The following is a 24,484-nucleotide window of genomic DNA, read 5'->3' as shown; positions in this document are numbered from 1 at the left end:
ATCATCTTTGTCGGAGATCCAACCGACATCCGAATAGGCGAAGAGATAAAGAGCTTTGGTTTGTTCAAAGTGAAGGCAATGATCTAAATTGCCATTCAGATACCTCAAGATGCGTTTTACAACTTGCTAATGTTGAGTTTTAGGGGAATGCATATAATGAGAAACACGATTAACCGCATATGCAATATCTGGTCGATTTATGGTTGCATATTGTAGAGAGCCAACAACCTGTCGATAAAGTTTGGGATCAGAGAAAGGTTCACCATCTTTTTGTAGAGGAGTAGAAGTATTTGCACGAGTCGAGATGGGCTTTGAGTTTGTCACTTTACTACGAGTAAGAACATCTTCAATATATCCCTTTTGAGACATAGTGAGACCAGTATGGTTTTGTATAATTTGAACACCAAAAAAATAGTTCAAATTACCAAGGTCTTTGAGAGAAAAGGTTTTATGCAATTCAGTGATAAAGCATTCCATAAACTTGATGTTGTCACCTGTGATAATGAGATCATCAACATAAACAAGGATGTAAACAATGGCTAGGTGAGAGGAGTATATGAATAGTGAGTTATCGGAGTGACAAGCTTGAAATCCCTTGGTGCTAAGATGGTATTTTAGCTTAGTAAACCAAGCTCGAGGTACCTGTTTCAATCTATAAATGGCCTTATGTAGATGGCAATCATGATGTGGTCGGGATGGATCTTTAAAACCCTTGGGTTGCTCCATATAAACCTCTTCCGATAAATCACCATTCAAGAAAGCGTTATTTATGTCTAGCTGCCAAATTTCCCAACCACGAGAAAGAGCCACTAAAAGAACTAAACGAATGGTAATTGGCTTAATCACCGGACTAAAAGTATCAAAAATTTTTACCCCGTGCTCTTACTTGAAACCACGTGCTACAAGACGAGCTTTATGACGCTCGATTAATCCATCCAAGTTTCGCTTAATCTGAAAATCCACTTACAAGTAACAAGATTAACATTAGTGGGACAAGGGACAAGAGACCAAGTATTATTTCTCATCAGGGCATCATATTCTAACTTCATTGCATTTAACCAAAAAGTATGTTTAAAAGCTTGAGAAGTATGATGAGGTTTAGTTGAAGTATAATCAATAGTGGAAGTATAGATTGATTTGGGCTTGAGAGAGTTTGTGCGAGCTCTTGTAACCATAGGGGCTGATTTTGGTGAGTAGGACGATAGTGACTGGGAATAGACTGTTTAGCCTGGGAACTGATGGTAGGACGTTGGTATGAGAGAAACGATGGTGAAGTATGTGAAGGAGGTGAAGTAGGAGTAGTAGATTGTGGTGGGGCTGGAGAACATTATGAGACTGGTTTATGCTCGTTTGATAAAGATTGTAGTGTGGAGGCATGATCGAGAAGGGTGGAAGAGACCGACTGTAATGGTGTAGTAGAACTAGAGTGCTTTTGCAAGGTTGCGGAATGATAGACTTCTTCATTGAAAACAACATGTCAGGAGATATAGATTCTAGATGTTGGGTGATGGGTGATGGAAGCATAAGTACCCTTTGTGTGATGCCCTATACCTAATGAATATACAAGGAAGAGAGCAGAAATCCATTTTTTGGGCATTGTATGGGCGTAAGAAGGGATAGCATAAGCAACCAAAGGTGCGAAGAAAAGTGTAGTCATGAGTTTTGTTGTAAAGTTTGGAATAAGGCGATTGATAGTTGAGCTTGGGAGTGATGGTGTGGTTATGGATATAGGTAGCTGTTTTAAAAGCATGTTCCCAAAATTCTTGAGAAAGGGAAGACGAAGCTAGGAGGGACTAGCCTTTTTCAACAATCACCCTATTTTGATGTTCAACAGCACCATTTTGTGCTGAAGTGTATGGACAGGAAACACAATGGTTGATGCCATAGGTTTGGAGATATGAGGAGACAGTACGAAATTCCCCACCCCAGTCTATTTGAGGGTTTTTGATGTCATACCCAAATTGTGTTTTAATCATGTTCTGGAAATTAATAAAAATTGAAAGAACCTGCGATTTTTGAGATAAAAAATAAATCCAAACAAATTTTGTGAAGTCATCAACAAGGAGAATAAAATAGAAATTTCCATTAATTGAAAGTAGAGAAGGCCCCCACACATCAGACTACAGTAACTTGTCAGAGAGCAAGTTGAAACAGAGGCTCTAAGCATTCAAATTATAAGGGTAATTTGAGCAATTGTAATTGGTCAGATTGGGTTTGTTGCCCTTTTAATACTTTGTAATATTTTTGTTGTATTTTCCCATGCCTTCTTCTCTTAGACTGTCTTGTTTGTTTCATTTTATTTTAATTTTATTTAAAAAAAAAAAGCTTAAATTTATAAAATAATAATAGATAGATATCTTGCATATTTTTCTATTAATGTAAAAGTAGAGTTTTAGAAATTGACGTGGTTCTCTAAATTTTACATGAGAAAAAGGTGTGCAGTTTTAGTTGGAGACGGTTTTAACCATGTTAGGATGTGTGTAACCGTACCAGATGTAAAAAGACGTTACAAACAACCACTTTTACACAAAATCCTTTCTTGTTAACCCTTTTTCAACTCCATCTCCCAACGCATTCAACGCTCTCTCTCTCTCTCTCTCTCTCTCTCTCTCTCTCTCTCTCTCATTTTTAAAATTTTGTTGTCTTTGCTCTTGCATTCAACGCTGGCTGTTTGTCTTTAGTCTTCGTCTTCTTCGACTCTCCCCCCTCCCCCTTCGGCCGCCCCTTTCCATTGACACTTTCTTTTGACTTTTCTTCTTCTACTTCTTCTGTCTTTCTCCCCTAAAATGATTACATCCATGGAAACACTAATCCCCTCCCCTAATACTTTCTTAATCGATCTTCATTACATTAATTAATTAATCTTTCCGTTTTTCTTGCAAATGATCACCGAAACGCCAATCGATTGTTTTCTGCCTTCTTGGTGGGAACTCCAAGTAACCGTCGCCGCCGCCTTCTTCGTCATTGCCGCCTACTGGTTTTTCTCATACGTCGGTGCCGCCGATCGCTCACTGCTTGATGAACCCGCTTCTGTTTCTCCTGATGACAAGGACAAGGTCATTTCTATTCTTTTCAGTTTTCTCTCATCACTTATTGCAACTACCATCGGTAATTGTTTTTTTTTTTTTAAACTTATGTTGTTGCTGCTGACACAATTTTCAACTAGTTTGGCGTAACTGGGCTTCATATGTTACTCGTAAGGAATCCTCTGGATTGATATATGATAGTTTGATGAGTTTCTAAATTCTTAGTCTATATATGATTTTTAAAATTAACTGCAAACTCATTCTTCATCATGTGTATTCTTCCTGTTGGTTTCCATGGTCAATAGGATTAGCTTTCGTCTCGATAATTTGATGATCCGAGTTCTTCTTGTAGTTCGTAAGGAAAAAGTTGATTTCAGAGTAAATGTTGGTGCTAGATATAAATCTGAATCCGTATGAAGTATGATTTTGACAGTTAGAAGGGTTGACCTTAAAAGTCAAAATATGTATGGACGGAGTAGTATTTTATTTTCATTGGTGTGGAATAAATAAGGATCGTTGTTGTTCTTTTAATAAAGTTTATGTACAGGAAGGATATTTTTGTACGTTGTTCATAAGTTGGATGGGTAGTTACAAATCATTTGCCAATAATCGGTATTTAAACCAGTATCCTATTTATTGTCCACCATTAGAGTGAAAGCCCTGCTGCCTTCCTAGTACTAACGTGCTAATTCACTTATCATCCATTTCACAGAGTAATTGCCACTTGTTTGACATGCAGTTGTGCACTTTTGTAGATGGGTCAACCAAAAGGAGATCTTCATACCAACAATTCTACTTATATCATCAAGGTATAAGTGGCTCCGGTACATCTGGTTAATTTGTGTAAGAATTTTTATATTAAAAAGAAAGTCAAGAAAGGACCAACAATGTAAATCTTGAAAGACAAATAAATAGTAGTACTATTTTTCTTTTGCATGGAAGATGTATCCTTGTGTGTAAAAGGATGAGTCTTTGGACTGTGTTATTCTTATTCACGAGTTTTGTGTTTTGTAGGTTGAGTTGTTGGCAGCTAAAAATCTTATTGGTGCCAACCTTAATGGCACATCAGATCCTTACGCAATCATTACTTGTGGTACAGAAAAGCGATTTAGGTAAATTACAGAATTTTTCATTTGTGTTTGAAGAAAAATACTTTTATCATAAATTTTATATGTGCTAGGGATGATACCATTTTTTGTACAAATGGGTCGATGATTATATATTTCATCACATTCGCATCAGGTTGTTGTAGTTATACATTATCCATGATTCATGTTTATTCTGCAGTTCAATGGTTCCTGGTTCAAGAAATCCAATGTGGGGAGAGGAATTCAATTTTTCTGTAGATGAACTTCCTGTAAAGGTAATTTACTTTCCTATTGTCTCCCGCATTTAAAAAAATTCGGAGTGCTTCTAATGTGAGCAACTAGCAACTTCATTTAACAAGTGTGGGTGGGAGTGAAAACTTGATGCAAAGCATGTAAATTTGTAGGGTATTTTTTTTAAAGTGGCATATATATATGTTGTACAGATTAATGTGACAATATATGATTGGGATATAATCTGGAAAAGCGCAGTTCTGGGTTCGGTGACTATTCCCGTTGAAAGCGAAGGACAAACTGGTGCAGTGTGGCATACTTTGAGTAGCCCATCAGGGCAGGTTGATTTTGTATTATCGCTTGGTAGTTGTATATTGGTTTGTCAGAATTTAAAAAAAAAACATTTTTGTTCATCAGGTTTGTCTCCATATGACAACACAGAAGCTCCGTGTCACCTCTGGCAGGTAGGTATTGTGAGCATATATCATATGTAATAGAAAAGAGCAGTGAATAATGTGATATGTGTGATTCAGGAGTTTGAATGGGTATGGACATGGTGGTCGAAGAAGGATCTCCACAGACAATCAAGGACCAACGGTGGTACATCAGAAACCCGGGCCTTTACAGACTATATTTAATCTCCTTCCAGACGAGGCAATTACCTCTTTTCTTCTTCTTCTTTTTTATTATCCCTAGCTACTTCCATTCACAATATCTCTCTATCTATCTCTTTTCAGGTTGTTGAACAAAGCTATTCGTGTGCAATGGAGAGGTCATTTCTGTATCATGGTCGCATGTACGTTTCTGCTTGGTATATCTGTTTCCATTCTAACATATTCTCAAAACAAATGAAGGTTAGTTTACGATTCTTTCATACATATATTTTTTTACTGGGAACAACTTAAAGTATTTATACGCCTTTATATATATATATATATATATATATATATATATATATATATATATATATATATATATATATATATATATATATATATATATATATGATTCTGACATTTGTCAATTTGCGAGTCAAATCAAGAAGCACTATGACGATTTTTGCATGATTTTAAATCGGCGTCGTAGGCTGTAGTAGACAACTTTTTCTTGTCTTTTTCAATTTCTCTTTTTAATTTGATAATTTATGTGTCGGATTGAGTTTTATGTTTTCAATTCTCAGGTGATTATTCCATTTGGAGATATAGATGAGGTTTGCAGTCTATTTTCGTCTTTACTAAGTTTGGTTAAGAAATCAATCACCAAAGAATCTTGTGAGGTTAATGCTTATAGTTGCAGATAAGGAGGAGTCAACATGCATTCATAAATCCTGCCATAACAATAGTTCTTCGTATGGGTGCTGGTGGGCATGGTGTCCCCCCATTGGGAAGTCCAGATGGTAAGTTTTTTTAGTTGTAAAATGCCTTAACAAGTACCCTTATTATTAGTAATTTTTTTATTTTTGTAGGATCTAAATCTTTGGAGTTATATAAACCTCCATTCATAAATATCCATTCCATCTTTTAAACTGTTACCATTCTACTAAGTTGTTAGTAGACATGGACCCTACGTGCGTGTAGTCGCAGTCATTCCATCTTTTAAACATCTAATAAGTAAAATGCAAGAAATAACAACTTACTTTCATTGATATGTTTGTTATAGCACCCCTACTTTTTTTTTCTATTGCACAATTCTACTTTGAAAAATCTACCGAGTTATATATTTATAGCAACGACATCTAAAATTCTAAATACAAACCAATTTTGGGAATTACATTTGGGTGGATGGAGCTTTGCTCAGTTATGAAACTATTTTTACAGGCAGAGTTAGATATATGTTTGCATCATTTTGGAACAGAAATTCTGCACTAAGAACTTTGCAACGTGGAGCAAAGAATTACCATACAATGCTAGAAGTTGAGAAGAAGGTATATATTGATCATTTTTCATAACTGAGATGTTTTTATTTATTTATTTATTTAGTGTTAAATGCAGAGTAGGTTTTTATACAAAATTTAGCGTTGCTTTTTGATAGAATGAGGCTTTAACCACATACTGAAATACACACCAAGACATTTACCCAGAAATCTAATAACTTGCCATGTTTAATAAATTGTGTCCTGAAATTTATAGTAACCGATACTCTTTAGGTAGTGTTCGGTATAATGTGTTCGGAGAAGGAAAAAACTTGTGTGGTGTGATGGTAGGGTAAGATACTAGGCTATGATTCCCAGGGAGAGAGAGAATTCTTATAAGAAAATGGGCCTTGAGCTCGAGCCTGCTTCATCGCCTTGACTTGATTCGGGTAAGTCAAAGTAAGCACTTTGCTTTTTCAAATCCCAGACAGAAAGTCGAAAAAAGATCTGCTTACCTTTTCCCCTTGGGGAATGAAAAATATCATCTTTCTAAAAATGAAATAAGATTGTAAGAGCCCTTGGTCTTAGTCTTAAAAATTGTGTAGTGTTTAGGAATGGACCATTCAATAACGAACGTGATTCCATGTAATTTGATAAGTTTAAATTGCTTAGCAGTTAGCCAAGGGAGGGGAGTTATTTTCATTCCATCATGGATTAGAATAATAAATTGCAATATAAAACATTATTATTTTAATGAAACACAAGTCGAGTCATTTCAAACCCTAAAATATTCGACCAGGTAGCGTGACTCCGTCAAAAATCGCGAGTCGTTGCTTGACGCGTTTCGGAGTCGATTCAATATTTGAACAAGCCACATGTCTATCAGGTTATCTATGCCTCATTTCTAAAACCCTAAACACATTTTTCTTTATATTTCTATATATGTACCAAACTTGCCCTCGAGCTTTTACCTTTTGTTCACAGCCCCTGCTCAACTTTCTTTAACACTCCAGCCCCCCAATTATTCTGAATGTGCGTTAATATTCATCAAATAGTATATATATATATATATATATATATATATATATATATATATATATATATATATATATATATATATATATATATCATCACGACTCTTACGAGTACTCGAGTAGAAATTTTACGTTTTCGAGTCAGGAATCGACAACTATGATTATATTCTTATTTGGGTTTTATTGTGTTTTATTTTTTAATTTCGTAAATAGAAGTTTTGTTATTATAAGTAAATAATGTATGAAATAGGGTTGCAATTATAATTGTATCCAAAAATTAAATTATATAAATGGTCCCTATGCTTATCCATTTCTATTCCTATAAGCCAACCAACCATGTTTACAGGGACCATTTATGGAATTTACTCTAAAATAAAAAATTCCCTATATCCTATAGGGGCCAGCCAAGCGATCAAGCATTATTATGTTAGCATTTGAAAAGCATTTCCTGCAATCCAAGCAAACCAAATAGAGCTTTATTGATGGAATAATGACATTGACAGGAATGGTTATGTTAATTGTGTGTCTAAAGTTAGAAATGAAATTTTTGTTAACAAATCATGTGATGCGAATTAATGTGGTTGTTTGGTAGTTGTTACCAAAAATAAGAAGAAAAAATTTGTTTAGAATGATGAATAATGGTTAATTTATATACAGGAGAAACAACAGTCGGAGTTGCGTGCAAGCAGTAGCTCTCTAAGTAAGAAGCATGCTAAGATTCCAGAAGAAAGTGTGCCAAAAAAGCACCAGCCCTTCATTCAAGAGGATGTTCTCACTGCCATATATAAGGTATATATGACTATGCAGATGCCTATTTTATTTCTCACAATTAAGTCACAATCAAAATTTTATTTTATTTTATTTTCTTTTCACTGGTATAAATAAAAATAAAAATATAAATATATTAATGATGGGATGGGATGGGTCCTGCAGGATACCTTTCCAACGAGCGTTCAACAGTTTTTTGAATTACTGTTGAAAGATGGTTCAAATTTCATAAACGAATACCGGTCAGCCCGCAAGGACACAAACCTTAATGTAAGAGAATTAATGTTAATAGTATGTGTTAAGTTAAAATCAAGCAAGGCATTAATATTAAAATATTAAATAGATGGGGCAATGGCATTGTGCTGAGGAATATGATGGTGAGGTAAGAGAAATTACATTTAGATCCCTTTGTAATAGTCCTATGTGCCCACCGGATACAGCTATGACCGAATGGCAGCATCTTCTGATGTTCCCCGAAAAAACATCTCTTGTCAGTACCTCCTTTTTCTTTTTCTTTTTTCTTTTTATTACATTTCTTTTTCTTTTTCAAGTAATTAAGTTGACATCTCATTTGTAATTGTAGGTATTTGAAACGGTACAACAGGCACATGATGTGCCATTCGGATCTTATTTTGAGGTATACCCTCATTCCTTAACTTAACGTAACTTAACTATGTAGGTACGTTTCTTTTGGATTATCAAATCACACAAGGAATTTTATGAAAGCCTTCATTCCAATGTGGTTTTGTTTTTTCCTTGATGGAATGGAATCTGATTCTTTTTCTTTCCATTCCATTAGAATAAATAAATAAGTCGTTTGTTTTGCCTCATCTGATTCCTGTTATTTTGACAATTTTCTTTTTCCATCATGGAATGGAATGAGACACGTACTGCAATTAAAATAATGTTTAGAATAGTGCTTGAATTCATCATATTCACATATAGGATTGGTGTCACCATTTAGTCAGGGAACATCAAACCGGGCTAAATTAAACATCAAACAACCTTCTGCTGGTTCTCATGTTGGGACGATTTCATCACCGAGACTAATAAAAGAAAAAAAAAACCATAAAACGTTTTCCAAAACCTTTTGAGAGGTCATGTCGAATCTGATGGGATCAGAGACTTGATTTCTTGGTGTTGATCTTAGATAGTGTTTAAATTTGGGGTTCAATAAAAGCCTAACACGACAGATTGAATGGAAAATAAAATGGCGTTTTGATTCATTTGAGTCTCTTTTCTTCATAACGGTTTGAACCCACATGAAACAAAAGAATCGAATCCAGAGACTCATCTTCTTTAGGTTAAATGCTTCAAATCAGTAGGTGGTTAATGAACGTTGAAAACAAAAACTATGGGATGTTTTGAATAAACAGATCTGTGTTTATTGATTGTCCAAACAAAAAAAAAAACGATGGGGTTGCTTCATTTCTGACAGCGGGTTCTTATTGAATTTCCAAACACAAACTCTGGGGTGTTCTTGCTTTTATTAAAAATTCCTTACATTCCTACCTACATAGTAGATATATAGTGCATACAGTCAACCGAAACATGATAATGAAACGGAATGGAATGTATTAGTGGATTGGGTGATTTTGTAGTACTGTTTTGTTAGTATAGCATCGTAATCCTGAACTAACTAGTCTGAGAGTGTGTTGGTTGGTTGTATCAGGTGCACTGTAGATGGTCTGTGGAGGCAACTTCTGAATCATTGTGCACTATTGATGTAAAAGTTGGTAAGTGTCTGTTAATCTATGGTCTCAAACTGAGAGTGCATTGCGTGGTGTTTTGATATTTACTACTGATCATGAATTTGGCATGCAGTTTTTGTGAAAATATTATATAAAAATAATGTTGTTGTTGGGTGAATTAGGTGTACATTTTAAAAAATGGTGTGTGATGCAATCTAAAATCAAGTCGGGCGCTATCAACGAGGTATATAATATGACAATAATGATGATAAAATAAATAATAAATACTAAATATTTTAAGAAACCAATATGATATGTTGATGCGTTGTATGGTGCAGTATAAGAAAGAGGTTGAGATAATGCTGGAAGTGGCCCGTTCATGTATCAACTCTCGCCAAGACTCGGACCAATAAAATACATATATAACTGATGCTGATGTCATGTATTATAAGGAGGACAGACAGAGCCACTCGTGGATACATACAATACAATACAATACATTACATTACACAATACACACAAATAAATACGTATAGGTATGTTTAATTAGGGTTATATTGGTTTGCTTACAAATGATATGTTAATTCCTCTTGTTGTTCTTGTTGTTGGGACGGTGGACAAGTAATTGCACCCTGTCTCATTTGAGAAAGCTGTGGTGTGCTTTTCTCTATTACTTTCTGTAATGGAACAACTTCTTCCTTCTTCACCCCACAATTCTATTTCTAAATTATTTTTTTTCCTCAAACAATGGACTTCCTTGTGCATTTCAACTGATTTAAATAAACAAAATTAAGGAATTGTTAGTATACATATATTTTGTAATCACATCGTTTATGAAATGGAAGTTAACTTGACCTTCCATTCATATCACCAGTAGGAAAGAACAAAAAAAACATAAAAGAGCAAAACCTGGGCTGTTGAACAGGACCGGTTATTGAATGAATGTAACAGTTGTTGACGTTAACATGATTTATTGACCAAACTATGTGCCTATTTATTTAATGACTAGAAGATGACATGGATATAGTTGAAGGCTTAATTTTTGACAATTTTATTTGTGTTAACCGGGCCACTATTCACCGTCAGAATATAGAAATTGTAATTCAAAGACATCAACAAGTACTAAATTTTAGCGCCCTTTTTTTCCTACGTGTATTTGACTATAGTATTAACTTTTGTAGCGGATAAAAAGCTAATACTACTTAAGGGTGTCAAATCGTGCTATCGTTTCGTGTTTCTGTCTGATACAATACGACAAGGTTTCATGTAACACGAACACGACACGACATGATGTCGTGGTTTTTTTAACAAACATAAAAACGAACGAATTAAAAAACGACAAACACGACACGACACGAAAAATATTGCATATACTAAAAACTAGTTTATTTAACGAATAATTTATCAAACATAACACGAAAAACACGATAAAGAATTGTTAAATCGTGTCAATTCCGTGTCGAATTTTGAACACAAACACAACACGATATCGTGTTTTTTTACAGTTAACACGAACACGATACGAATAGGAATTCAAATTTCAGTTTCGTCCCAATTTCGTTTCGTGTCGTGTCATAAATTGTCACCCCTAATACTACTCGAGTTTTTTTTATTATTTTATTATTTTATTTTTGAAACGACAATATTTTAAATATTTCCTTTATGCGTGATTGATTATATATATACACACACATGAATATGCATATATGTATGTATATGCATCTATATGCATATGCATACATATACATATGCATATTTATTATTTTCAAACCAAAATATATGTTAAGAACCTTACCATTATACATATTATTATATTAACATACTAGTTTATAACCCGTGAGAACCACGGTTATAAAATTAATTAAACTTTCATATTAAAAAATAAACATTATTAATCAATTCTTTTAAATGAATAATCACTTAAAAGATATTTTTTTAGTTATATAAAATTATAATTGTTGATTTAAATAAATATGTGAAGTTATATCACTTTATAATCAGTATTAATTTTATTTTATTTTAACCTAATGTTATTACTTTAATATAATTAGAACGATGAATAATCAGTTATTAATTTAATGTAATTAGAGTGGAAATTTTAAAATTTGAAAGTAATAGGTTAACAAGTGACATGATAGGAGAATAAACCTATTCATTTATTAGAATAGGGAGATATGAATAATATTTAATCTATTCATATTATGATTAACGAGAATCAATATAATAAATGCATATATTAATTTCAATAAACCATAATATCTTTAATTAGAAGTTCCAAAAAGATTTACTAATAAACATCAAGAAGTAATTAAGTAAATCTTCAAACATTTTTCCATAATCATAAATTAAAAGAAGTTTCAAATTTCTTATAAGCTTCAAATAACTTAAGTTGTCTTTCTTTCAATGGAATATTTGACAATTCATTTGCTTCCTTCATTACAAATGATTTGTTAATGTTTATATCAAACAAAAATATCTTTGTAGAATATTTCTTTCTCAAATCCCAGATTTGATTGTTTTGCTCATCAAACCCTTCATGTAAATCACATTCATATTTCTTGATATCACCACCTATGTAACACTTCATGTTTCTTATCACAAAAATTCCATAATAATAAATGTTTGACAAAATTGCAAAAATGGTCCCTATGGTATGCATTTTTTGGGGGGTTTTAGTCCAAACCATGACTTTTTTGGATTGGTGGTCCTTTTGAGGTAGTTTTGTTACGTTTTTGGTCCCTAGGTAAACTGAAATGACTGTAATGCCCTTATGATATATTTTTTTTTTATGTTTTTTCTATTTAATTTAAATGAAAAAGAAAATAAATAAAAATTGGACCCATATTTCTTTTTCTTTCTTTCTTTCTTTCTCTCTCTCTCTCTCTCTCTCTCTCTCTCTCTCTCTCTCTACAAACATACACACGATCTGCACCCTCATTCTTCCCCAGCAGAACCATTCATCTTCATCACTCATTGATTCATCCCACACCTTCGTCTTCTTCTCTCGCACATTTGTTTGAGTTCACCCGTAAATCGTAACCCTCACTTTTCATCTCATCCACCCCTCTCTGCTCCTCTTTCATCTCTTTCTCCCTCTCAAAACAACATCTGCATATTTCTCATCATCGCTTTAGGAAGGATTCACACACACACACACTTTTTGAAATCGATTGAGAAGGTGAAGATATATCAGGAGACGAAATCGATTTCAAATATGTCAAGATTCAACCACTTTAAACCCAGTAAACCCTAATGGCTTAATTAATAGGTGTGTATGTGTGTATGTATTTTTAGTCGCAGCTCTCTAGGATCCGATTTAAGGGTGGTGTTTGGTGGTTCAGGAAAGGGATGAATGAAGGTGTTCGATTGTGGATCATTAAGGTGAAATGGGAGATGGTTTATCAAAAAGATTAAGGGTAGTGTTAAGCTGCTGGGTTGATAATCGATGATGATTCTTGAAATTGATTGAGATGGTATGGGTGTTGGTATGCTGAACCCGATTCTGAAAATGGTTGAATGGGTATCACGTTATTTGTTTTATCATTCACAATTTGCTTTACAATTTGTAAATCGATTCTACCATATCTGATGTCGATTCATTCTTGTTTCTGTTAGACTAATCTCGACGGTGACTCTTAATTGATTGAGATTTGTGAATTTTTTTTTCTGATAATGGATGGTGGTGATGTTGGTGAGACTGAATTTGTATAGTTGTGGCGGTGGGTAGATGGTTGTTGATATGATAAGAACACGAAGTGGTTCAGGTTGTTGTGGAGAGGGAGAGATGATGATGGGTGATTCATAAAGAAGATGATGAACATGTCCGATTTCTTCCTCTGGTAAATCATTAGGAGAGAGAGAAAGAGAGGGCCCCTTGTTATTTTATTAATTATTAAAATAAATAAATTAGTATTATATTTAAAAAGGAATGAAAGAAAAATGAAAAATAAAAACCCCAAGGGTATTATAGTCATTTCTATTTTCGGAGGGACTATTTTCACATACAAACTAGTCCAAAAGGACCACCAATCTAAAAAAGTCGTGGTTTGAATTAAAACCCCAAAAAAATGCATACCACAGGAACTATTTTTGCAATTTTGTCTAAATGTTTTTACTTGTTGCCATTTAAACTTTGTAAACTCTACCTTTAGATATTTTATCTTTATTGTAGATTTATGTCCAACCTCCTCCAAATATCTTGAAAACAAGTAAATCTGTAAAAAAATAAAATGTTAAATAATAAAATATATATTTAAAGTTATTAAATTAATTTTTTTGAAGTATTTTTTACTTACAATTTTCTTTGGAATTGATTTGTAATGATATCTCACAAGATTTTTGTGATTGTCTAAGACAACCACAATAAGCTATTTCATATCAAACACAATTACATAAAAATGATTGTTTTGACATATTAGGAAAGAAACCGGTTCAATTAAAAACTATATACAATATTAAATAAACTTAATGCAACTATAATTAGATATTTATTAATGAATATTTAAATATGTATATGTAATGATTGAAATTTTCTTCATATGTACATATGTCCATATATTTTAAATTTCCTTTCCCTTTTACACATACATAGATAAGTACTTAAAAATGTATTTAAACGATATGAACCTTTTTACAACATTCACATCTTTGAATTTATCATTTCTCTTTGACAACATCACATAGGTCTTTACAACTTTGAAAAAAAATCCAAGTACACTAAGTCTGCATCATCATTTGAGTCCATCTTTGACTGACTCTTGAATAAAATAAAAAATATAATTAATATGTATTTATTTAAAGATAATATGTAACCAATATATTTTATGCTAAAAAAGATAACCAGAATTTCAACACTAAAATAAAATCTTTTTCTAAAATCATTTGATTTTATTGAACTCTCATAGTTAAGAACACTTGACCATCCATCAATTGCATTTTAGCAAACATTGTTATCAGGTATAAAACTTTTATGTCAATTAAAAATAAGATACTTGCAATTTTAATATCATAGAACATAATATAATACTCAAATGTAACAAAATATAAATTGAAATTAGTAAATAATATTAGTTTATGTCACCATCAAGAGAAAACAAATTATCTGAGACTTTCCTTTTGATACTTTCAACTTTTTCCTTCAAAACAACTATGTGTTTCACATAAGTGGACCTGGCAATGGGGCGAGTTTGGAGTGAATCGACCTTGATCCGAACCCTTTTAACAAATTTCAAAACTCAATCCAAACCCGCTCCATAACCCGCAGGGTTTTGAATAATCCAACCCATACCCTTATCCACCGAATCAGCAAATATTGAAACCCGCCCCGTAACCCGTAGGTTTTTTGAATAATCAAACATATTTTACTTAAATCATAAAATCACATTTGTTAAATAAAACAAATGTTGATTTAGAAAACACATTATGTACTTAACGACTATCGATTGGAATTAAAACCATTATTGTAGTTACTTCCAATTGGTTTTTGACCCTCGAATGCATTGATAAAGAATAACATTTACAAACTTTCTTCCAATTGATAAATGAATTTATTGATATATAAATGAAACTTGGTGATTCCATGATGAAATATAAATGAAATGATATCATGATTCTTGGGAGAAGACTGGAAGTCTAGAAGTTGAGTCATTGAGTTCTATGTATAAATAGTTTAGTCTTCGGCCTTTTCTCTTTGGACTTTCGATTGTAATTTAAAGTAAAATTTAGGAAGTATAAAATATAAATGTATAATTCTAAAATTTATATAGGGCGGGTTATAAATGGAGCGGATCGGTGATGATCCATACTCGACCCTTTTAATAAAAGAGTTAGCGGGTACGGGTCGTTAACGGGTAAACGGATCAAAAACTATGCTCCAAACCCGTATAATTATTAAGGGTTTGGATCGGATCAGAGTCAAAACCCGCTCTATTGTCAAGCCTACACATAAGAATAACACATATATGTTGACTCCTTTGTTTGTCTTTCTATTGGCTTGAAGTCACACATTTATCTTTTTGAATTTCATCATTCAATAGCCCATTTTCTATTTCTTTTACTAAGCTCCCAAATTCCGAAAAAAAAAAGTTTTAAAACAAATTATAAGATAAATGAAAAAATAAATTTTAAAAATATTGATTAATATAAGCTTTTAGATTATTCATTACCTATAAAGGTAACTAGAAAAAATTCTTTACTTTCCTCAGCATTAACTTGATATACATTTAATCATAAAAAGCATATGCAAAAACATTAAATAGATAAACTTACCTTGATTTACATTCCGAATAACTTTTATATATATATATATATATATATATATATATATATATATATATATATTTTCCAATAGATTATATTAAATAGATAAACTTACCTTGAACTTTATTTGCACCAGCTTCTTCATTATCTTATACAATATTACAATAACTAATTTACTTATATGTATATAAGTATTTTATATATATATATATATATATATATATATATATATATATATATATATATATATATATATGCCTAACTATATAAATGTATATGCATATATATTTCCAATATATTATATTAAATAGATAAAACTTACCTTGAACTTTATTTGCACCAACTTGTTCATTATCTTCTACAATATTTCAATAATTTATTTACATATATTTATATAATAATTATCTTTGCATATATATATATATATATATATATATATATATATATATATATATATATATATATATATATTAAATAGATAAACTTACATTAAACTTTATTTGCACCAGCTTCTTCATTATTTCAATAATTAATTTACTTATATGTATATAAGTATTATTTATGCTTATATACATGCATACGCATATACACATACATATACGTAAGTATATACATATTAACAAACATTAAATATAACTTCTAGTTATGTATATTATTATAATTTTTATATGTTTGTGCATATGTATCAAATTATAGTTATGATTATATTCATATATATGCATATGAATATAATAAATATTCATATACATATTCTTTTTTATATTAATGCATATGCTTATGCATAAATATATATGCATAAGCATATATATATGATTAAACATCAAATATGTAAAATTAAATTAATAAAACATGCATATGATGATACGTCAAATAAACAAACTTATCATGATCAAAATCCATACTTTTTCCACTGAAAACATAATCAAAATATTTTCTCAAAGAATTAGATCCCTTATTTCCAGTTTCTCTCTAAAGCTCATCTACAATGATTTTATAAATCTCTTTCTTCATTTGATTGATATTCAAAAGAGTATTACAGATGTTGCTGACTTATTCCTATAAAAACAAAAATATTAATTTAAATTAGTTAATATTAGTAACATTTTTAATTATAATTAATTACACAAACATAATATACCTCAAAACTTCTTTGTCGATGTTTATCCATAACATCTTCATTTCCAGCTTTGAAATAATTATCATTATCAATTAAGAATTTTTCAAATTTATACGACATTTTACGAGTCCAACATCCAATTGTTGGTATTTGTTTTGAAACTTTATCATTAACTTCTTTAAATAAATTTGCATATGCAAGCTGTAATAAAGAACTATAAATATAATAAAAAATTATAAAAAATATATTAAATAATTCATATTAATTTTATTTGAAACTTACAATACACATTGTTGTTGGTCCTGTATAAAAGTGCCTAGGACTTCATCTGACCCATTTGCTCTTGGAATTTTATACACATTCAATCATGAAAGCACACCAATCAAGCTTTCAACTGTCCTCAACATCAACCAATTTGTTAACAATCATAGTCATACAATACCCAGTTGGATATCACTTGCACATGGTAGCCACAAACAAGGTTAAGAAATTCAACTCAAACAAAGTATCATCTCTTTTTCCTTCGATGACATTTACAACTAACTTTTTGCTTATTTCACTAAGATTGAATTGTTTTTAAAATTTTACTACAAGAGGATGATCATCATCTTTTTCTTTAAGTTAATCTATATTTCCCCCCTAAAGTAATGACCTAACACTCCTGTCAATGTATCCATTTGCATATCCAAAAGACTTCCAAATCCCATGCCACGAACAATCTTAACATGATTTTTTATGTTGTTTTTATCACATGTATCAATGTAGTAGGAGTTGTCCTGACTTCAATAAAAATAGGGACTTCAATGTGTCTTTTTCTTCTTCTTTTTTTCTTTTATATGATGTGTCTTCTGTTTGTTCGTTTGTTTTTTTTTTTACTTTATTAAATCGGTCAAAAGTTAGAAAATATATTAATAAAAAATAAAATATATATTTGCATATTGTATATTTATCATACTTTATTCTTACTATATATATATATATATATATATATATATATATATATATATATATAGGGACAGACGCAAGAATACATAGCAGGTGTTGCTGATACATGAAAAATAGTTAAAAAAAAAAAAACCGAAAAATCGAAAAATTTTACACTGCGGCCAAAAAAGTTAGGGGTTGCCGGTGCCACACCGGGAACCCCTTAAAACCGTCCTTATATATATATATATATATATATATATATATATATATATATATATATATATATATATATATATATATATATATATACTATATTATTAAGTATATTGGACAAATTCTTGAATTTTAAGAGGTATAAAATATAAAACTTGATGTACAAACAAGTGAAGCATAGACAAACAAGTAATACTTACCAAAAATCGAATACAAGGTTATTATGAAATGTTGAAATCACCACTAATTCTTACCAAAATTGGATACAATGTTGAGTGTTATTACTATAGCCTTAAATGCATATTAACCAAAACTAATAAACATGTGAATATCTTAATTTAATGTGAAGTGGAAATGTATATTGGATGCTAATCTCATATTATTAGCCTTATAAATCTAAATGGAAAGCATGATTTTTGCCCAACAAAAAAAAATTAAATATGTTGGCAAGATGTTTATCACATGGATAAAACTAATGTTACAAAACAGATTTTTTGTTATTTTTTGTTTAAAAAAAAGACATTGATCTGCAATCTTTTTTTTGTTTGAATTAATTAAAGAATCAGAAAAACAATAGCTTCCAAAAAAAACTTTGGGAGGGCTAATCTTTTTGTTGATGCCAAAAATTAAGGTTTGTAATATTTTTTTGTTACGTGTTGCGTTGCATAGAATTTGTAAATTGAATTTTACTGTGTATTAGCAAATATTGGGAGGGCTAATTATCCCAATGAATTTGTTAATTACTAAATTAAAAATTAAACTTCCAGTTAAGACGTCATTTATAAAAGTTGATAAATGTAACTATATTAATATTAGGAAGTAATTAAGTTTTCATGTCAATATTCCTTGAAATAATATCAGTTAAATTTTTATTGATCAATATTACTTGAAATAATATTGTTGATGGGAAAGGGTATGTTGAATACCATGTACAATTGATTTTTTTTTTCTCTAAGTTCTTTGATAAGGAACAATGATTAATCTTTTTGTCCAAAACATTATCTTAAAAGTATATTAGTACAAGAAATATTATATTTTTTCATTTTTCTATTTTATGATTATACAGTTTTACTAACATGGTATTTTCTTTCTCATTTCCCACCTCTCACTATTATATCTCTTAGGTTAGAGGGAGTAATGGTGAGGCTAGCATGATATTACATAGAATTTTTGAAGCCATGTAACATTTTCCACAAAAGTATGTTTGCCTTGTAAAAGTTGGGTTAAAAGTTAGGGAGTGACAATGATGTCATTTAAATAAGTTTGATTTAAAAAAACAAACAAATTAGTGTCAACCGGTCACAAACCACCGTTCCCTTGTCTCTCCTCTCTCTTTTGGCTAGCCGGCTAGCAAGGCTTGCTTGGCGAGGTCCTTGTCAAGAGACAAGGGTAGTGTTTGGCGTTATTGGCAAGGCTTGACGCTTACCACTCCTTTTTGTCCAATCTAATTGTAGTAACCGCATATGTTTCTTTCTAAACTTTGTTCTTTTTCATTCAAACTTTCGGTTCATATTCATTAAGCCGATTTAAAATTATCATGTTGTAACTCTCTCATTCCTCTCTTTGTTCATATGACACTTTCCAATTTCCAAAACATTATGTATTCTTTAAATTGTATGTCATCTTTTTGAAATAAAAAAATTTTCCAAAAAAATACTATGTTCAAATAAAATTATTTGTCGCTGCCAGAACGAGACAATTTATCACCTCTTATTTGGGGTAACTGAGAACCTGATCAAATACCACTAATCCGTTCCAATTCGATTTTTAGCTTAAAAGGTTCATCGTTAACTTATATATCCATGTCATCATTGCATTGTCCGAGTACTACCATATTGTGTAAAAAAATATTCACCAAACACCTACTCAAACTTTAAACGTTGAAACGAATATTCGTCCAAATAAAAATAAGAGTCGTCTGAAAATTATTTGCTTACAACAAAATAAAATCTTTCTATCCTTGGAAATTAACGGATCTGAATCAGATTTTCATGAGCAATATTATCCACAAAAAATGAGAATGTCGATGAGATTGATGATTATTTGATCGACCGATTCCATAAAGAATACATAATTTACTATAGTTTTGATGAAGTCAATAGACGATATAAATAACTTCTATCATGAGTAATTCTTGAACACATTCACTGTTAGTGGTTTACCCCTCATTACCTATGTTTAAAAGTTCGATGTCGATAATACTATTATGGCATCTTGACCCATGAAATGGATTGTGCAATAGCAATCGGTTGATATGTAAAAGTTTTCAGTTTAATGTCATTAATGCCGAAATAGTTGTTGGTCAACATGATAGAAAAAGTTATTTTTGCCATGGATTTATTTATGTTCGTTTAAAGATGACATGTTTTGATTCAAGTTAAAGAGAATAATGTCCAATTCGATTATGTTTCACGAATAAAGCTCAGGACAACAATTCCAAATGTAGGTATATATCTTTGAGAATCTATTTTTCGCATGACCAACTTTATGTGGCATTGTCCAAATGGATATCATGTGTCAATACAAAAGTATTAGTGAAATGGGACGAACAATTCAAAGGCAATGAAGTGTATACATTAAATGTTGTGTATAAAAAAGTATTTGACGATTAATAATATACAATCAATCATCTGTTGTACACATTTGTAAGCAACCATAACTCTTCATTTTTTATTTTAACTAATTTTGTATTTGCTAGAATGACTCTGACCGATTATTATTTAGATGTAGTAAATTATTTCCACAAAATAACTAAATGACTCTAGAAACTAATTTTTGAAAGATATTAATCGTACTCGTCGCTTGGCGCGGGTAAACGGCTAGTGTGTGTGTGTATATATATATATATATATATATATATATATATATATATATATATATATATATATATATATATATATATAAAAATTAAAAAATAGATAATACTTTATTACATTTTTCATTCTTTAAGTCCTCATGATCATTAATTTCTTGAACACATTTGTCATCAGTAATTAAAAAATATTAATCCATATGAATAAAATTAGCCTTTACATGTTAAATATAATCATATAATATTTCGTAATATATAAGTAAATATAAAGTCATAAGTTTTCATAACATAATATAGCCTTTTAACATATCTATAATTTTTAGATTATATGGAATATTGTTATATACTAAAATATTATAATACAAAGTCATAAGTTTTCATAACATAATATAGACTTTTAAAATAAGATAGATTACTAATATTTTCAAACAAAAGATATATTACAAAAAATGTATCACCTGCATTAATTCAAATTAGGGTCATTCTCCTATTTCTATCGTGAAATCATTTCACTAACCGTGATAATTTTGATGCATAATAAATGCAATCAAAATTATCTACCTCTAAGAAAAACCCATTTTTTAACATTTAAATTGGACAACAAAATCTTTGTAGCATATTTCCTTTGCAACTTGCTGTTTTTTTTTGTTCCACTAATTGTTTATGAAGGATGACCCTTGAAAGTTTCTATATGTCTTATAACAAAAATAACACAACCCTCAATATTTATTTTTGTTTGTCGTTTCATTTTAACCCACTGAATTTCTTCATCATGCAACTTTTCTCTCAAATGGTGATTAATGTGATGCAAATTCCACACAAAGAGTGATTTCTGCATAAAAAGATATTTATTAAAATAAAATAATTAAGTATACAAAAAAGTCCATATTTTTCAAAAATAAATTTACCAGTTTGGTAGGTAAAATTCCATAACATTCAGAAATGTATCCTTCGGCTTTCATATTATCAATTATAAACACATGTGGTTTTCTTAAGTCAAAAACTGTAAGATAATATTGATTTCCTATATGAATAGGAAAGAACACTTGAAAAACAATATCAAATTTATATCAAAATATATACATTGATATTTTAAATGAATTTCATAAGCATATACATATTTATATATAAAATAAAATATGAATTTATATGCGCATATATCCATTGCAGACTCATAGTTCATCATCTTCAGAGCAGTTTTCTTATTCTGATAGTTCATTAATGGAGGTATGTTGTTCATGGATTTTTTTTTTGAAGTATCGTTTATCATGTGCATATAAATTTTTGTATATTCATAGTTAAGAATAATCATTTATATGATTAATCTCATATTTGTTCTTTACGATATTCCAGTGATGAAATTCATGTTTTCAATTTTATTGTTCTATTTTTCAGAACAAAGATTATATTGATAACAATAAGAAGGAATTTTCTGATAACAATGATCGCAATGTCAATCAATGCCAAGTGCATCAAGATCGGAAGAAAATAAGAAGATATGGGATTTGTTTTGGTGTTGGTCATGATAGGAGGAATTGTCCTCAAGCAAGGGTCAACAGAGAGTAGATTTTTACTTCATCAACATATTTTAGGATCTGAATAATGTTTTCAATTTAGTCTTATTGGATTTTATGGAGTTTTATTTCAGTATAATAATGATATGGATTCATGAATTATAGGGGGTTATCCTTGTAAGTTTATGTTTTCATTCAATTAATATTAATAATTCTTATTTTGAGTTTGATTCAAATTCAATACATTTTCTTATTTAATCATATGAATACAGAGTTGTTGTTGTAAATGTATTTTTGTTCTAATGTTTCTGGATATAACAGTTCTTCGTAAATTGTGTTGTACTTAATGTCATATGTACACATTCTGTAAGAATGTGCGATACAAAACATAATTTTTATTATTCGTATAGAACAAACAAAAACAAAATTCTTTTTTATCCAAAGTAGTATAATGTAACTGTTGATTATAATATACATTAAAAAAAACACAATGCTTATTATTCGTACAGAATAAGTGTTTCTAATTTCCTGTTACATTTTGATTAGTCAACGATTCTTTTAGAATTCTTTGGATGAAATTCTACTAGAATGCTAATTTGTATTACAATATACAGATTAAATAGGAGCAAAATAAATTTGTTGTTATTATTATCACATATAGTTTTACAGAATAAGATTGTTGTATCATGATACCGTGGTATATGTATGTCTATGTTAAGTTGTACGAGAATATACATAACAAATGTGTGAAAAATATTTTTATTGTAGATCTTGTTTGTGATTTTCTCACAAAATAACACGCTTGTGATATTAATTGATTATTTCATATACGCGTTTATGTCATAACAAACCAGAAATCATTTGTAAATTCAATTATTTTTTTTAAGTTTGCAGAATTAATTTTTTAAAAGTTTAATTTAAAACGCAGGATGTGTTGAAGTCATATATACGCAATTTATTATATTTGGAAGTTGAATATGTCAAATATTTACAATATCATGATGAATAAAACGATTTTGTGTTGATTATTATCCTTACAATCTTTCTAGAAAATTTTAAAAAACCAAATATTTAATAATAATGAATACAGATATCACGCATTTTTAGTTACATATCAATTACACGGTTTCTCCTTTTTTAATATATACTGAATTGGCTCAAATTTTGTAATATTGCATTTATTTTGCTTTCTCATATCAACTGGTGTTCAATCGTGCTGTTACTTATCTTATGGATGATACAGTATCAACTAGTGATGATCATATTCTTGATCAACATGAATTTCCTAAGGAGTATGAAAGTTTCGGGTTACGGGATCATGACTCTCTACATAATGTCAAATTTCAAATATCTGAGAGTAGCAATCTAAATTTAGGTGAATTTACTTTATAAGTTTTTAATATGTGTTATTTTGTGTAATAATAATGTTGAAATTTTCTATTGTTTTTTGTGTTTTGGCGTAACTTGCACTTGCAAAGATGAGGATCCATTAGAATACATTCAAAATCACATGTATGACAATTCTGAATATCATTTTGGGTGAATCTAGTAATCATAACCCAGGTGATGTATTTTAAGTATTTTTTTTCGTTTTTATATATATTTACGTATCCATTACACATACTCTTATTAAAAGATGCAGAAAATGAATTCGAGTTCAATGATAATGAGGCAGATTATACTATAGACGATGATAACATTGAATTTTAGAAAGGTTAGTATATGATAATTTTTTTTAATAAACTAGATTAATTCTTTGAAACTTTTTTAATTTTTCTTTTATGTAGAACAATCTCATGTTACACATGATTATGTCTCTCCTGGTGGATCATCGTATTGGATTCCTGTTGTTTCAGACAACATCAAACCTAAAATCAATTCAATTTTTGATTCATATACAGCAGCATTATCAATGTATTACAATTATGCATCATTAGCAGGTTTTGATGCCAG

General features: G+C 30.3%; 1 protein-coding gene across 4 annotated transcripts; it reads left to right on the top strand.

Moving 5' to 3' along the window:
* Window positions 1–2,598: 2,598 nt before the first annotated feature.
* LOC145056580 (BAG-associated GRAM protein 1-like) lies at window positions 2,599–10,438 on the top strand. 4 transcript variants are annotated; one of them, XM_079004273.1, is made up of 19 exons: window positions 2,599–3,056; window positions 3,167–3,196; window positions 3,782–3,835; window positions 4,041–4,138; window positions 4,314–4,389; window positions 4,558–4,686; window positions 4,763–4,809; window positions 4,879–4,999; window positions 5,083–5,199; window positions 5,526–5,555; window positions 5,642–5,741; window positions 6,163–6,269; window positions 7,889–8,020; window positions 8,165–8,269; window positions 8,343–8,489; window positions 8,583–8,636; window positions 9,672–9,735; window positions 9,873–9,934; window positions 10,029–10,438. In XM_079004273.1, exons 1-19 carry the CDS (start codon window positions 2,883–2,885, stop codon window positions 10,101–10,103), a joined length of 1,722 nt encoding a protein of 573 aa, XP_078860399.1. In that variant the 5' UTR covers window positions 2,599–2,882; the 3' UTR covers window positions 10,104–10,438. The 4 variants fall into 4 exon arrangements, with proteins under 4 accessions (XP_078860399.1, XP_078860400.1, XP_078860401.1 ...); XM_079004274.1 differs by lacking the exon at window positions 3,167–3,196 and having other exon boundaries at window positions 2,600–3,056; XM_079004275.1 differs by lacking the exon at window positions 3,167–3,196 and having other exon boundaries at window positions 2,917–3,056; window positions 3,766–3,835.
* The last annotated feature ends 14,046 nt before the right edge of the window (window positions 10,439–24,484 follow it).

This window comes from Lactuca serriola, chromosome 6 (assembly GCF_051521515.1).
Source record: "Lactuca serriola cultivar US96UC23 chromosome 6, Lser_US96UC23_V15, whole genome shotgun sequence".
Classification (NCBI taxonomy): domain Eukaryota; kingdom Viridiplantae; phylum Streptophyta; class Magnoliopsida; order Asterales; family Asteraceae; genus Lactuca; species Lactuca serriola.
Note: the sequence above shows the minus strand (reverse complement) of the source record. Positions and strands in the feature narration are given on the sequence as shown.